Source organism: Thunnus maccoyii, chromosome 3 (genome assembly GCF_910596095.1).
Source record: "Thunnus maccoyii chromosome 3, fThuMac1.1, whole genome shotgun sequence".
NCBI lineage: Eukaryota > Metazoa > Chordata > Actinopteri > Scombriformes > Scombridae > Thunnus > Thunnus maccoyii.
In genome coordinates this window covers 33,316,347-33,332,254 of record NC_056535.1, presented here as the reverse complement: position 1 = coordinate 33,332,254, position 15,908 = coordinate 33,316,347, and the positions used below count along the sequence as shown (strand labels likewise).

Sequence of the window (15,908 nt, the reverse complement as noted above, 5' to 3'; positions counted from 1 at the left end):
AGCAGCACAGATGCTGGATTGTTTTTTCTCATTTGTTATTCATTTTTTTAACTATAACCGCTACATTACTTAACATTTAATCACAAGCTTTTATCCTTCTTTTTATTTCTTCAAATTGTGAAGAAATACAAAATGGTAGAGTGTTTCCTGTCAGAGCGCTTTTTTTCAATGACTCTAGCTCATATGAAGGACAGTCAACAAGCAACAGCAAACTGCTTCCGAACCTTTTAAACCAAAACAACCCAGTCGCTAGAATAAAATGTTGGCACACACACACACACACACACACACACACACACACACACACACACACACACACAATGTTAGATGATGTGGCTCAAGCTTTGGCAGTTGGTGCATCTGACTCTTGTTTTGGCTAAAATATCTGAAGTACACTAACATCTTTACTTTTTCTTAACATAGGCCCTGTTTACACCTGGCATTAACATCCGTCTCGGGTGATCCAATCACAAGTGGACAGCTCTAAGTACAGGTGTGAACGCACCCAAGATGCATTGAGGATGCATTGAGATTCAATCACATTCAGAGGTGGTCTGGGCTCTGTGCACACAGCTGCATGAGAGTTACATTTGGCAAGTTCAACTGACAAGTTCAACAGAATGGGAGGACGCACTGAGATCACTTGCAATTGAAACAGCAGCATTCTTGCCGTCACCCCTCAGTCAGCTTGGCTCTGGAGATTACACTTAAATACAACTGTACCTTACTGTACTGTGATATAATCATTCCAAATCAAAGGTCCAATAAAACACTTTTCTGAAGAAAAAATAATCTAATTGACAGTGATATGTAGTCAAATTATGTTACCCAATCTGCAATGTTTATTAAAGATCCAATCTGTTATATTAGAAAAATAAAATTAAATGTAATATAGACCACACTGCCTCTATGCTTTTTAATTTATTTATATAATTTATTTTGGATTTTTATTGAAATGTGGTGATATATGTACATATAAGTCCATAGAGGCAGTGCTTAACTTCACCCTCAGTCATACTAATGTGGCAGCTACAATTAAAAAATGTCATCATTAAGACCAAAATGTATCTTCCAAAAAAAATTATATCATATATCAAAACTGAAAACTTAATAAAGTAGCATAATAGCAACCCTAGGACAAAAATTATAACAGCTTTTAGCTAGGCTCAAAATCCACACCAATTCACACCACTGGTTGGTGTGAATTTCATTCTGGCATACTTCACCACCCAAAGTTCACACAAGTCAGCTCCCAAAGTATCCTCGAGAAACAACACACTTCACCACAGAGCTATGAAAGTACTTCATTTGTAAATGTTCTTATTGTGTGTTGACATATTACTTAAATTGTCGGCTAATTTGGTATTTATGAATGAATGAATTCAAGTTTTTATGTTGCCCCTTACAACTCAATTATAAAACTATGTCCCCTTTGTTTGGACACACACACACACACACACACACACACACACACACACACACACACACACACACACACACACACACAAACACACACATATACTACTGACATGTGAACATGCCACATATAAAGTCAGATATTTCCTGGGGCCATATTGTTGGTGTCCTGCTGATCTAAACAAAGGTAAGTACCGCCTGCTGGACAGTACATAATAGCTTTGAATTGTGTTCTGACTCCACTTATATTTTGTCACTGGAATAAATCTGTCATGAAATAAGAAATTTGTTTCAAATTGAACATGAATGTTTTGAAAGATGTGACACAGGTTAATCCAACAAAAGTGACTGATAAAAACGGGTGGTTTTTAAAGAGCTACTGTATACTTCATTTTGCAATTCTTAGCCTTATCTTGACAGTTTTATAAAGGTCTGGAAAGGATACAGACTGTGAAACTACACTGAAGATTATCACATGAGGGCACCCTTTGTTGTTCCTTCATTATCACACTTTAATCGTTTAATTTTAAATGCATTCAGTTCAATAACAAGAGTAATATATTGAGTTTTACTTTTGAAGTTGATGCTCTCATCTTCTGGTTGAGATGAGTACTTCTTTATCCTGTTGTTGTTACTGAGTGGCTTTATGCAGGATTATCCCTAAAACATTTAAGTCACCTTTAGACAAACTAGGGGGGATCAACCTCTATGTAAGCCGATTCTCTAAGCTTCTGATATTAGATTATGAAGCACTCATGCAAAATTACCAATCAGTTTAAATAGCAAAATCTAAAATGTCATTATGTTTCTGATTTATTTAACGGCTGGCCCTAACTATTCAAATATGTTTCTGTTTCATTAGTGTTCATATGTAACATAATTATTATTTTTAAAGTTGCTTAACCTGCTCAATGTGATATTTATAATTTGTGATCATTTATTACAATACATATTGATTGTGAGATTGTCCTCTCATTCTCTCTCTCATGCACCATTGTGAGTGAATTGCACTTTACTTTAAATTTGACAATATATCTAAAAAGTGCCAGAAAATGTCTACCTTCTTTTGGTCAAAGTGTTTCTGATGTTTGGAAAATTATCCATGAATGGGTGTGTAAGAGGGGGGTCCTCTTAATATCACTGTTAACTTATATAAAGCTATATTATTAGCATATTAAGTTTAAAGCACCATCAGATTGGAGTAATTTGCCTAACTCACTCTGATCGATTACTTCTTTCCATGACCTCAAGACTTCTTTGCTTGTTTACCTTAAATTTACTCCTTCTTGTTTTTGATTGTATGTACCCTTATCTTAGTTTATAAGTAGACTCTGTACTTTGACATAATATTATTTGATCTATTCATTTATATTATTTCTTGTTCATTCTTTGTACAGATGACTCGTGTAACAGATGTAGCAGGTGGGGTTTGGGATGGTGGGAGAGCCCTTATGTGTATGTCCATGTTGATTTTACTGTGTTGATTGTTTTTGTGCTATTGTATTGTTTAATTTATTATCGTTATTATTGTTAATGTAGTTTGTTTTGTTTAAATGTTGTCATTTTTATGTTTTATGCCTGAGGACTCCTTCAAAAACAAGATGGTGCATCTCAAGGGGTTCATCCTCTAATTAAATTCTGAAATAAATAAATATTCAGGCCGATAAGGTTATTTCTTGGAGTATATACTGAATTTGCTGTAAATATTTACATGACACTGAATAATATCCATTTTTTCTTTCTTTTTTTAAACTTTAGCTTTCAAGAGATGAACGTGTCAGCTGCCAATGTGTCAGTTGTTTTACAGTATCGAGACTCCTTCACTAAAGCTGTGACCAAGAATGTAATTGTTGTGGTTCTCGGGATCTCCATCAACTACATCAATGCCAGCCTCATTCACACCTTTCGCAAACACGAGGTCAGGTATTCCTTTAATGACGTGTAAACACTAAAAATGAATTTACATTGATGACATGTAACCACTAATAATGATTCTACCAAAGAAATTATCAGATGATTATGGAATTGTGCTCTTTTATGTCACCCACTGGCTTACAAAGGGAGGTTCTTAAATTGGGAGTTTGGGTTAGCTTTGAGTTTAGATTTTGGGGTTTTGTTTGGGTTTAGTTCGTTCTAAAATCCTAATGTGAACATAAATGAATGAATGAACTTTCACCTTTTTCATTAAACATGACATCATGACTTCTTGTTGGGGAGCTGGAGAGTAGATTTTTTTGTTTAGTCTAGCCGATCGGGAGCAAGTGACGCACCCATCCTGCAGATGTCATTTTCCATGGGAAAGAAGCAAGGGGAAGAGATTGTTAGGAGAAGTCAACTTAACACTTTTCATAACAATGGAAAACATTTTAAGAATTTTAGAATTCTGCAAGTCGAGTAACCATACAGCTGCATCAATCTCATCCATGCTTGTGACATTATTGTGGCCAGTGAGGTCAGTAACAGGTAGCAGGAAGACGAGGTCTCCATTCTTAATCCCACCTACAAAGTTCTGATTGGTTGACTGTTTATCAATCCAGCAAAAACAGCCATCAATAAGCACAACACCAGATCTGTATGAGCCACTGCATAAATCAGAGATGTGGGCGGCGACTCAGAGGCCTAGTACCAGGCTAGGAGCTTAGCTGAAGGAAAAAAGTTTGCTGCACCATTAATAAGTATTTACATGAAAATCTCATTGACATGAAAGTAAGATATTCAGCAGATAGCTAAGGGGGGTAGCTGACGAATGAAAATGACAACTAGCAGATACTGAGAGGTCTCTCATTTCACTCTTGAGATATGAAATCCCTTTTTCAAGCTCAAAACTCTATCCTCAGACTCCCAGAATTTGCAAATGTTTTCAAAGCTTTTCTCCCTTTGCCTTTACTTTTCTTTCCCAACATCTAGATCTTCTACATGAATCCCCGGTATATCCTTTTTATTCACCTGGTGGTCAACGACATGATCGTAGTGACCCTGACCGTTATCCTGTTCATCATCAGCTACACCCTCTACAAAATAAATGTCTCCGTCTGCTGCATCTACGTCCTGTTTCTTATTTTCACCACTGAAAACACTCCTCTGAACCTGGCCTGCATGGCAGTGGAGTGCTATATCGCCATCTGTCTTCCTCTTCGCCACACACAAATCTGTACCGTCAAGAGAACGTTAATGCTGATTGGTTTAATCTGGACGACAAGCATTATCTCTGGTATTCCTGATCTCTTCATCACCTTAGCCACAGAGCCGCTGGACTTCTTTCATTCTCGAGTCTTCTGCCTCAGAAAAAATGCCTTTCCACATCCTCTCCTTGTTAAGAAGAGGGACATCACATATATAACATTTCTAGTTATAGTCTGGATCACCATCTTTTACACTTACTTTAAGATCCTGTTCACTGCAAAGACAGCTAACAAAGATGCAAAGAAAGCCAGGAACACTATCCTCCTCCATGGGTTTCAGCTCCTGCTGTGTATGTCTTCATATGCAACAGCTCTGTTGAAAGATGCTCTGCAGCGATGGTTCCCTAAGAATTATGCAGACTCCCTCTTTGCTATCTACATTATAGTACAGATCCTGCCACGATTCATTAGTCCAATCATATATGGCATACGAGACAATACTTTCAGGAAGTACCTGAGAAGGCATCTATTGTGTAAAGTCAGCAAACCATAAGCAACCATTCATAGAGTATAAATGAGTCTCTCAAGGTAAACCTTTAGTTATCTACAAGATTTCCTTAGCACACTCCTCAGTCCATACAACTTAGCCTGTGCACTTCTTTCCATCACACTCTTGAGTGTGAGAGTCTAAAGTTCAGCCAGACACACAGCTGTTATACATTTTTGTAAATCCATCCATCCATCCGCTTATCTGGGACTGGGTTGCAGTGGCATCAGACTGGGCAAAGAAACCCAGACATCCTTCCTCCTGGGGGATCCCACAGTATGCCCAGGCCAGAAGAGATATGTAATTCCTCCAGGGTTCTTCCCTGGGGTCTCTACCAGTCAGACATTCCTGGAACACCTCCAGAGGAAGGAGTCCAGGAGCCATTCCAACCAGGTGCCCAAACCACCTCGGCTGACTCCTTTTGATGTGAAGGAGCAGTGGCTCTACTCCAAGCTTCTCACCCCATCTCTAAGGCAGACACCCTCCAAAGGAAACTCATTTCGGCCACTTATGTCTGTGATCTCATTCTTTCAGTCACTACCCAAAGCTTGTGACCAAAGGTAAGGGTTGGGACATAGACCGACTGGTAAATTGAGAGTTTTGCCTTCTGGCTCAGCTCTTTCTTCACCACAATGGTCAGGTACAATTCCTCCATTACTGCTGATGCTGCACCAATCCGCCTGTCAACCTCGCACTCCATCTTACCCTCACTTGTGAACAAGACCCTGAGATAAATGAACTCCTTCACTTGGGGCCAACTCACTCCCAACCCAGAGGGAGCAGCATTTGGAGGTGCTGACTCTCATCCCGACCACTTCACATTTGGCTGCAAACCATCCCAGTGCCTGTTGGAGGTCATGGTGTGTTAAAGCCAACAGAATCACATCATCTGCAAAAAGCAGAGATGCAATCCTGAGGTCCCCAAACAGGACACTCAACTTGCCCCTGCTGTGCCTCAAGATTGTGTCCATGAAAATCACAAACAGAATTGGTGACAAGGGACAACACTGGCGGAGTACAACACCCACTGAAAATGAGTCTTACTTACTGCAGAGAGTGCAGACATAGCTCTCACTGCAGTTATATAAGGACCAAATGGCTTGCAGCAATAGCCCTGATACCCCATACTCCCATAGCACCACCCACAAGGTGCCCCGAGGGACACGGTCATAAGCCTTCTCCAAGTCCACAAAGCACAAGTAGACTGGATATGCAAACTCCAAAGACCCCTAAACTATCCTTGCAAGGGTGATGAATTGGTCCACTGTTCCACAGCCCGGACGGAATCCACATTGTTCCTCCTGAATCTAAGGTTTGACACTAAAAGCGTTATGAGGCGCGTTGAACTGACTTGACGCCCCAACTCCGACCTTGTTTCGATTTTGGCATTCACCTGGCATTAACATCCGTCTCAGGTGATTCAATCACAAGTGGACAGCTCTAAGTACAGTTGTGAACGCACCACAGACGCATTGAGGATGCATTGAGATCCAATCACTCAGACCACATTCAGAGGTGGTCTGGGCTGCATGTGGCCACATTCATTTAGCAGTGTAAATGCAGTGTGTCCTGGGCCACATTGAAGGACCACCTACTCAACTGATGTTCTCTATTTTCCAGCAGACTAGGCACGGGAAGGGCATTGCTGCCTCCTGGTCCAAAGCTGTGTTCAACTCTTTTGATAACATGATAAAGAAATGCATTATTTTGTTTTCCGTCTTTCATGTGAATTAAAAGAATGTAATCCACCTCCCGTTATTTCCTGTCTTCTCCTTTCCCCAAACCTGTTTTCCTCATCAAATCGACAGTCAGAATAGAAATAAAAAAGAAACAGGAAATAATTTGTTTCTCGCTTGTCTGTCTAAAAACACATTTCAGAAGCTGAACATTGCTGAATAGTTTCCTCTGTGCTGCTCGACATTATGAGCTCAGGATTTATCAGGAGGACGGCTGCTTTATTCCAAACAGTATGAACCTGGACTGTGTGTAACAGCTGACCTATTGCATGTGTAGGAGAACACAGAACATTAATTAACATTGGATCCTGACTGATCCTGTCGGAGATTTAAATAATCAACAACGTAACGCTGCTGTGCCTCATGCGTAAATGCACACAGCTGCATGAGAGTTACATTTGGCAAAGTCAACTGACAAGTTCAACAGAATGGGAGGACGCAGTGAGATCATTTGCAATTGAAACAGCAGCATTCTTGCCGTCACCCCTCAGTCAGCTTGGCTCTGGAGATTACACTTAAATACAACTGTACCTTACTGTACTGTGATATAATCATTTCAACTCAAAGGTCCACTAAAACACTTTTTCTGAAGAAAGGATAATCAAATTGACAGTGAGATGTAGTCAAATCATGTTACCTAATCTATGATGTTTATTAAAGATCCAAACTGCGATATTAGAAAAATAAAATGAAATGTCATATAGACCACACAGACTCTATGTTTATTTATTTATAAATTTATTTTGGATTTGTATTGAAATGTGGTGATATATGTACATATAAGACCATAGAGGCAGTGATTAACTTTACCCTCAATCAAACTAATGTGGCAGCTACAATTAAAAAATGTTATCATTGAGACCAAAATGTATCTTCCAAAAGAAATCATATCATATATCAAAACTGAGGCATCAGACCCAACGTTAAATTTACCAAAGGTCGGCAGAGATCAGACTGTTCTCACTAGGATGACAACAGATATTGACCAGCCGGTTATCTCCGAAAATGACACAGTAAATTTTCAAATTATCTGGATCAACATACCACATTTTGGAAATCTAAATTGTTATATTCTTGCCTGAATAAATATCAAAATTTAATAAAGTGACATAATAGCAACCCTAGGACAAAAATTATAACAGCTTTTAGCTTGGCTCAAAATCCACGCCATCGCCGCTGGTTGGTGTGAATTTCATTCTGGGATACTTCACCACCCAAAGTTCACACAAGTCAGCTCCCAAAGTATCCTCGATAAAAAACACACTTTACCACAGAGATATGAAAGTACTTCATTTGTAAATGTTCTTGTTGTGTGTTGACATATTACTTAAATTGTTGGTTAAATTGGTATTTCTGAATTAATAAATTCAAGTTTTCATGTTGCCCCTTACAACTCAATTATAAAACTTTGTCCCCTATGTTTGGACACACACTCACACCCACACACACACACACACACACAAACACAAACACAAACACACACACACACACACACACACACACACACACACACACACACACACACATATACTACTGACATGAATATGCCAAATATAAAGTCAGATATTTCCTGGAGCCATATTGTTGGTGTCCTGCTGATCTAAACGAAGGTAAGTACCGCCTGCTGGACAGTACACAATAGCTTTGAATTGTGTTCTGATTCCACTTATATTTTGTCACTGGAGTAAATCTGTCATGAAATAAGACATTTGTTTCAAACTGAAACATGAATGATTTGAAAGATGTGACACAGGTTAATCCAACAAAAGTGACTGATAAAAACGGGTGGTTTTTAAAGAGCTACTGTATAGGTCATTTTGCAATTCTTTGCCTTATCTTGACAGTTTTATAAAGGTCTGGAAAGGATGCAGACTTCATCTTATGCATTCAGTTCAATAACAAGAATAATATATTGAGTTTTACTTTTGAAGTTGATGCTCTCATCTTCTGGTTGAGATGAGTACTTCTTTATCCTGTTGTTGTTACTGAGTGGCTTTATGCAGGATTATCCCTAAAACATTTAAGTCACCTTTAGACAAACTAGGGGGGGATCAACCTCTATGTAAGCCGATTCTCTAAGCTTCTGATATTAGATTATGAAGCACTCATGCAAAATTACCAATCAGTTTAAATAGCAAAATCTAAAATGTCATTATGTTTCTGATTTATTTAACGGCTGGCCCTAACTATTCAAATATGTTTCTGTTTCATTAGTGTTCATATGTAACATAATTATTATTTTTAAAGTTGCTTAACCTGCTCAATGTGATATTTATAATTTGTGATCATTTATTACAATACATATTGATTGTGAGATTGTCCTCTCATTCTCTCTCTCATGCACCATTGTGAGTGAATTGCCCTTTACTTTAAATTTGACAATATATCTAAAAAGTGCCAGAAAATGTCTACCTTCTTTTGGTCAAAGTGTTTCTGATGTTTGGAAAATTATCCATGAATGGGTGTGTAAGAGGGGGGTCCTCTTAATATCACTGTTAACTTATATAAAGCTATATTATTAGCATATTAAGTTTAAAGCACCATCAGATTGGAGTAATTTGCCTAACTCACTCTGATCGATTACTTCTTTCCATGACCTCAAGACTTCTTTGCTTGTTTACCTTAAATTTACTCCTTCTTGTTTTTGATTGTATGTACCCTTATCTTAGTTTATAAGTAGACTCTGTACTTTGACATAATATTATTTGATCTATTCATTTATTTTATTTCTTGTTCATTCTTTGTACAGATGACTCGTGTAACAGATGTAGCAGGTGGGGTTTGGGATGGTGGGAGAGCCCTTATGTGTATGTCCATGTTGATTTTACTGTGTTGATTGTTTTTGTGCTATTGTATTGTTTAATTTATTATCGTTATTATTGTTAATGTAGTTTGTTTTGTTTAAATGTTGTCATTTTTATGTTTTGTGCCTGAGGACCCCTTCAAAAACAAGATGGTGCATCTCAAGGGGTTCATCCTCTAATTAAATTCTGAAATAAATAAATATTCAGGCCGATAAGGTTATTTCTTGGAGTATATACTGAATTTGCTGTAAATATTTACATGACACTGAATAATATCCATTTTTTCTTTCTTTTTTTAAACTTTAGCTTTCAAGAGATGAACGTGTCAGCTGCCAATGTGTCAGTTGTTTTACAGTATCGAGACTCCTTCACTAAAGCTGTGACCAAGAATGTAATTGTTGTGGTTCTCGGGATCTCCATCAACTGCATCAATGCCAGCCTCATTCACACCTTTCACAAACACGAGGTCAGGTATTCCTTTAATGACGTGTAAACACTAAAAATGAATTTACATTGATGACATGTAACCACTAATAATGATTCTACCAAAGAAATTATCAGATGATTGTGGAATTGTGCTCTTTTATGTCACCCACTGGCTTACAAAGGGAGGTTCTTAAATTGGGAGTTTGGGTTAGCTTTGAGTTTAGATTTTGGGGTTTTGTTTGGGTTTAGTTCGTTCTAAAATCCTAATGTGAACATAAATGAATGAATGAACTTTCACCTTTTTTATTAAGCATGACATCATGACTTCTCGTTGGGGAGCTGGGGAGTAGATTTTTTTGTTTAGTCTAGCCGATCGGGAGCAAGTGACGCACCCATCCTGCAGATGTCATTTTCCATGGGAAAGAAGCAGGGGGAAGAGATTGTTAGGAGAAGTCAACTTATCACTTTTCATAACAATGGAAAACATTTTAAGAATTTTAGAATTCTGCAAGTCGAGTAACCATACAGCTGCATCAATCTCATCCATGCTTGTGACACTTTTGTGGCCAGTGAGGTCAGTAACAGGTAGCAGGAAGACAAGGTCTCCATTCTTAATCCCACCTACAAAGTTCTGATTGGTTGACTGTTTATCGATCCAGCAAAAACAGCCATCAATAAGCACAACACCAGATATGTATGAGCCACTGCATAAATCAGAGATGTGGGTGGTGACTCAGAGGCCTGGTACCAGGCTAGGAGCTTAGCTGAAGGAAAAAAGTTTGCTGCACCATTAATAAGTATTTACATGAAAATCTCATTGAAATGAAAGTAAGATATTAAGCAGATAGCTAAGGAGGGTAGCTGACGAGTGAAAATGACAACTAGCAGATACTGAGAGGTCCCTCATTTAACTCTTGAGCATATGAAATCCCTTTTTCAAGCTCAAAATCCTCAGACTCCCAGAATTGCAAATGTTTTCAAAGCTTTTCTCCCTTTGCCTTTACTTTTCCTTCCCACCATCTAGATCTTCTACATGAATCCCCGGTATATCCTTTTTATTCACCTGGTGGTCAACGACATGATTGTAGTGACCTTGACTGTCTTCCTGTTCATCATCAGCTACACCCTCTACAAAATAAATGTCTCCATCTGCTGCATCTCCGTCCTGTTTGTTATTTTCACCACTGAAAACACTCCTCTGAACCTGGCCTGCATGGCAGTGGAGTGCTATATCGCCATCTGTCTTCCTCTTCGCCACACACAAATCTGTACCGTCAAGAGAACGTTAATGCTGATTGGTTTAATCTGGACGACAAGCATTATCTCTGGTATTCCTGATCTCTTCATCACCTTAGCCACAGAGCCGCTGGACTTCTTTCATTCCCAAGTCTTCTGCCTCAGAGAAACTGCCTTCCCACATCCTCTCCTTGTTAAGAAGAGGGATATCACATATTTAATGTTTCTAGTTATAGTCTGGATCACCATCTTTTACACTTACTTCAAGATCCTGTTCACTGCAAAAACAGCAAACAAAGATGCAAAGAAAGCCAGGGACACTATCCTCCTCCATGGGTTTCAGCTCCTGCTGTGTATGTCTTCATATGCAACACCTCTGTTGAAAGATGCTCTGCAGCGATGGTTCCCTAAGAATTATGCAGACTCCCTCTTTGCTATCTACATTATAGTACAGATCCTGCCACGATCCATTAGTCCAATCATATATGGCATACGAGACAATACTTTCAGGAAGTACCTGAGAAGGCATCTATTGTGTAAAGTCAGCAAACCATAAGCAACCATTCATAGACTATAAATGAGTCTCTCAAGGTAAACCTTTAGTTATCTACAAGATTTCTTTAGCACACTGCTCAGTCCATACAACTTAGCCTGTGCACTTCTTTCCATCACACTCTTGAGTGTGAGAGTCTAAAGTTCAGCCAGACACACAGCTGTTATACATTTTTGTAAATCCATCCATCCATCCGCTCTGGGACCGGGTTCCAGTGGCATCAGACTGAACAAAGAAACCCAGACATCCTTCCTCCTGGGGGATCCCACAGTATGCCCAGGCCAGAAGAGATATGTAATTCCTCCAGGGTTCTTCCCTGGCGTCTCTACCAGTCAGACATTCCTGGAACACCTCCAGAGGGAGGAGTCCAGGAGCCATTCCAACCAGGTGCCCAAACCACCTCAGCTGGCTCCTTTTGATGTGAAGGAGCAGTGGCTCTACTCCAAGCTTCTCACCCCATCTCTAAGGCAGACACCCTCCAAAGGAAACTCATTTTGGCCACTTATGTCTGTGATCTCATTCTTTCAGTCACTACCCAAAGCTTGTGACCAAAGGTAAGGGTTGGGACGTAAACCGACTGTTAAATTGAGAGCTTTGCCTTCTGGCTCAGCTCTTTCTTCACCACAATGGTCCAGTATAATGCCTCCATTACTGCTGATGCTGCACCAATCCGCCTGTCAACCTCGCACTCCATCTTACCCTCACTTGTGAACAAGACCCTGAGATAAATGAACTCCTTCACTTGGGGCCAACTCACTCCCAACCCAGAGGGAGCAGCATTTGGAGGTGCTGACTCTCATCCCGACCACTTCACATTTGGCTGCAAACCATCCCAGTGCCTGTTGGAGGTCATGGTGTGTTAAAGCCAACAGAATCACATCATCTGCAAAAAGCAGAGATGCAATCCTGAGGTCCCCAAACAGGACACTCAACTTGCCCCTGCTGTGCCTCAAGATTGTGTCCATGAAAATCACAAACGGAATTGGTGACAAGGGACAACACTGGTGGAGTCCAACACCCACTGAGAATGAGTCTTACTTACTGCAGAGAATGCAGACATAGCTCTCACTGCAGTTATATAAGGACCAAATGGCTTGCAGCAATAGCCCTGATACCCCATACTCCCATAGCACCACCCACAAGGTGCCCCGAGGGACACGGTCGTAAGCCTTCACCAAGTCCACAAAGCACAAGTAGACTGGATATGCAAACTCCAAAGACCCCTCAACTATCCTTGCAAGAGTGATGAATTGGTCCACTGTTCCACAGCCCGGACGGAATCCACATTGTTCCTCCTGAATCTAAGGTTTGACACTAAAAGCATTATGAGGCGCGTTGAACTGACTTGACGCCCCAACTCCGACCTTGTTTCGATTTTGGCATTCACCTGGCATTAACATCCGTCTCAGGTGATTCAATCACAAGTGGACAGCTCTAAGTACAGGTGTGAACGCACCAAAGGCACAATGAGTATGCATTAAGATCCAATCACTAAGATGTAGACATTCAGAGGTGGTCTGGGCTGCATGTGGCCACATTCATTTAGCAGTGTAAATGCAGTGTGTCCTGGGCCACATTGAAGGACCACCTACTCAACTGATGTTCTCTATTTTCCGGCAGACTAGGCACGGGAAGGGCATTGCTGCCTCCTGGTCCAAAGCTGTGTTCAACTCTTTTGATAACATGATAAAGAAATGCATTATTTTGTTTTCCGTCTTTCATGTGAATTAAAAGAATGTAATCCACCTCCCGTTATTTCCTGTTTTCCTCTTCCCCCAAACCTGTTTTCCTCATCAAATCGACAGTCAGAATAGAAATAAAAAAAAAACAGAAAATAACTTCTTTCTTGCTTGTCTGTCTAAAAACATATTTCAGAAGCTGAACATTGCTGAATAGTTTCCTCTGCGCTGCTCGACATTATGAGCTCAGGATTTATCAGGAGGACGGCTGCTTTATTCCAAACAGTATGAACCTGGACTGTGTGTAACAGCTGACCTATTGCATGTGTAGGAGAACACAGAACATTAATTAACATTAGATCCTGACTGATCCTGTTGGAGATTTAAATAGTCAACGTTACGCTGCTGTGCCTCATGCGTAAATGCACACAGCTGCATGAGAGTTACATTTGGCACAGTCAACTGACAAGTTCAACAGAATGGGAGGACGTAGTAAGATCATTTGCAATTGAAACAGCAGCATTCTTGCCGTCATCCCTCAGTCAGCTTGGCTCTGGAGATTACACTTAAATACAACTGTACCTTACTGTACTGTGATATAATCATTTCAACTCAAAGGTCCACTAAAACACTTTTTCTGAAGAAAAAATAATCTAATTGACAGTGAGATGTAGTCAAATCATGTTACTTAATCTATGATGTTTATTAAAGATCCAATCTGTTATATTACAAAAATAAAATGAAATGTAATATATGCCACAATGACTCTAAGTTTATTTATTTATTTATTTCATTTTTTTTTATTTTATTTGTTTGTATAATTTATTTTTCATTTTTATTGAAATGTGGTGATATATGTACATATAAGTCCACAGAGGCAGTGCTGTTGTTCTTTCCAGTAAAAAGAAATGAAGCTTAACTTTACTGTCAGTCAAACTAATGTGGCAGCTACAATTAAAAAATGTTATCATTAAGATCAAATGTGTCTTCCAAAAGAAATTATATCATATATCAAAACTGAGACATCAGACCCAACGTTAGATTTACCAAAGGTCTGTGGAGATCAGACTGTTCTCACCAGGATGAATACAGATATTGACTGGCCGGTTATCTCCTAAAACATCACAATAAATTTTCAAATTATCTGGATCAACATACCAGATTTTGGAAATCTAAATTGTTATATTCTTGTCTGAATGAATATCAAAACTTAATAAAGTGACATAATAGAGACCCTAGGACAAAAATTCTGACAGCTTTTAGCTTGGCTCAAAATCCACGCCATCACCACTGGTCAGTGTGAATTTCATTCTGGGATACTTCACCACCCAAAGTTCACACAAGTCAGCTCCCAAAGTATCCTCGATAAAAAACACACTTTACCACAGAGATATGAAAGTACTTCATTTGAAATGTTCTTGTTGTTTGTTGAAATATTACTTAAATTGTTGGTTAAATTGGTATTTCTGAATTAATGAATTCAAGTTTTCATGTTGCCCCTTACAACTCAATTATAAAACTTTGTCCCCTATGTTTGGACACACACACACACACACACACACACACACATACACACAAACTACTGACGTGAATATGCCACATATAAAGTCAGATATTTCCTGGAGCCATATTGTTGGTGTCCTGCTGATCTAAACGAAGGTAAGTACCGCCTGCTGGACAGTACATGATAGCTTTGAATTGTTTTCTGACTCCACTTATATTTTGTCACTGGAGTAAATCTGTCATGAAATAAGAAATTTGTTTCAAACTGAAACATGAATGATTTGAAAGATGTGACACAGGTTAATCCAACAAAAGTGACTGATAAAAACGGGTGGTTTTTAAAGAGCTACTGTATACTTCATTTTGCAATTCTTTGCCTTATCTTGACAGTTTTATAAAGGTCTGGAAAGGATGCAGACTCCATCTTATGCATTCAGTTCAATAACAAGAATAATATATTGAGTTTTACTTTTGAAGTTGATGCTCTCATCTTCTGGTTGAGATGAGTACTTCTTTATCCTGTTGTTGTTACTGAGTGGCTTTATGCTGGATTATCCCTAAAACATTTAAGTCACCTTTAGACAAACTAGGGGGGATCAACCTCTATGTAAGCCGATTCTCTAAGCTTCTGATATTAGATTATGAAGCACTCATGCAAAATTACCAATCAGTTTAAATAGCAATATCTAAAATGTTATTATGTTTCTGATTTATTTAACGGCTGGCCCTAACTATTCAAATATGTTTCTGTTTCATTAGTGTTCATATGTAACATAATTATTATTTTTAAAGTTGCTTAACCTGCTCAATGTGATATTTATAATTTGTGATCATTTATTACAATACATATTGATTGTGAGATTGTCCTCTCATTCTCTCTCTCATG

General features: G+C 39.0%; 2 protein-coding genes and 1 long non-coding RNA gene across 5 annotated transcripts in view; 2 read left to right on the top strand and 1 right to left on the bottom strand.

Annotated features, from left to right (window-relative positions):
• LOC121892192 overlaps nucleotides 1-15,908 on the bottom strand; it is a 92,979-nt gene that overhangs the window by 20,575 nt on the left and 56,496 nt on the right. Inside the window, exon 7 of one of the 3 annotated variants that reach the window (XR_006094323.1) lies at nucleotides 9,927-10,448. The exons of the other annotated variants lie outside the window; for them this stretch is intronic. This is a non-coding gene — a long non-coding RNA (uncharacterized LOC121892192). Of the gene's footprint in view, nucleotides 1-9,926; nucleotides 10,449-15,908 lie in introns of those variants that run through there. 3 annotated transcript variants of the gene reach the window in all.
• Nucleotides 48-7,083, top strand: LOC121892166 (odorant receptor 131-2-like). The gene is made up of 2 exons (XM_042405038.1): nucleotides 48-3,334; nucleotides 4,324-7,083. The coding sequence occupies exons 1-2, from the start codon at nucleotides 3,128-3,130 to the stop codon at nucleotides 5,089-5,091; spliced, it is 975 nt and encodes a 324-aa protein (XP_042260972.1). The 5' UTR covers nucleotides 48-3,127; the 3' UTR covers nucleotides 5,092-7,083.
• Nucleotides 9,885-13,836, top strand: LOC121892160 (odorant receptor 131-2-like). The gene is made up of 2 exons (XM_042405028.1): nucleotides 9,885-10,091; nucleotides 11,076-13,836. Exons 1-2 carry the CDS (start codon nucleotides 9,885-9,887, stop codon nucleotides 11,841-11,843), a joined length of 975 nt encoding a protein of 324 aa, XP_042260962.1. The 3' UTR covers nucleotides 11,844-13,836.

Coding starts and splice junctions, on each gene's coding strand:
- LOC121892166 (XM_042405038.1), top strand. CDS start 3,128: ATGACACTGAATAATATCCATTTTTTCTTTCTTTTTTTAAACTTTAGC. Junction 3,335..4,323: donor ACACCTTTCGCAAACACGAG/GTCAGGTATTCC, acceptor CCCAACATCTAG/ATCTTCTACATGAATCCCCG.
- LOC121892160 (XM_042405028.1), top strand. CDS start 9,885: ATGACACTGAATAATATCCATTTTTTCTTTCTTTTTTTAAACTTTAGC. Junction 10,092..11,075: donor ACACCTTTCACAAACACGAG/GTCAGGTATTCC, acceptor CCCACCATCTAG/ATCTTCTACATGAATCCCCG.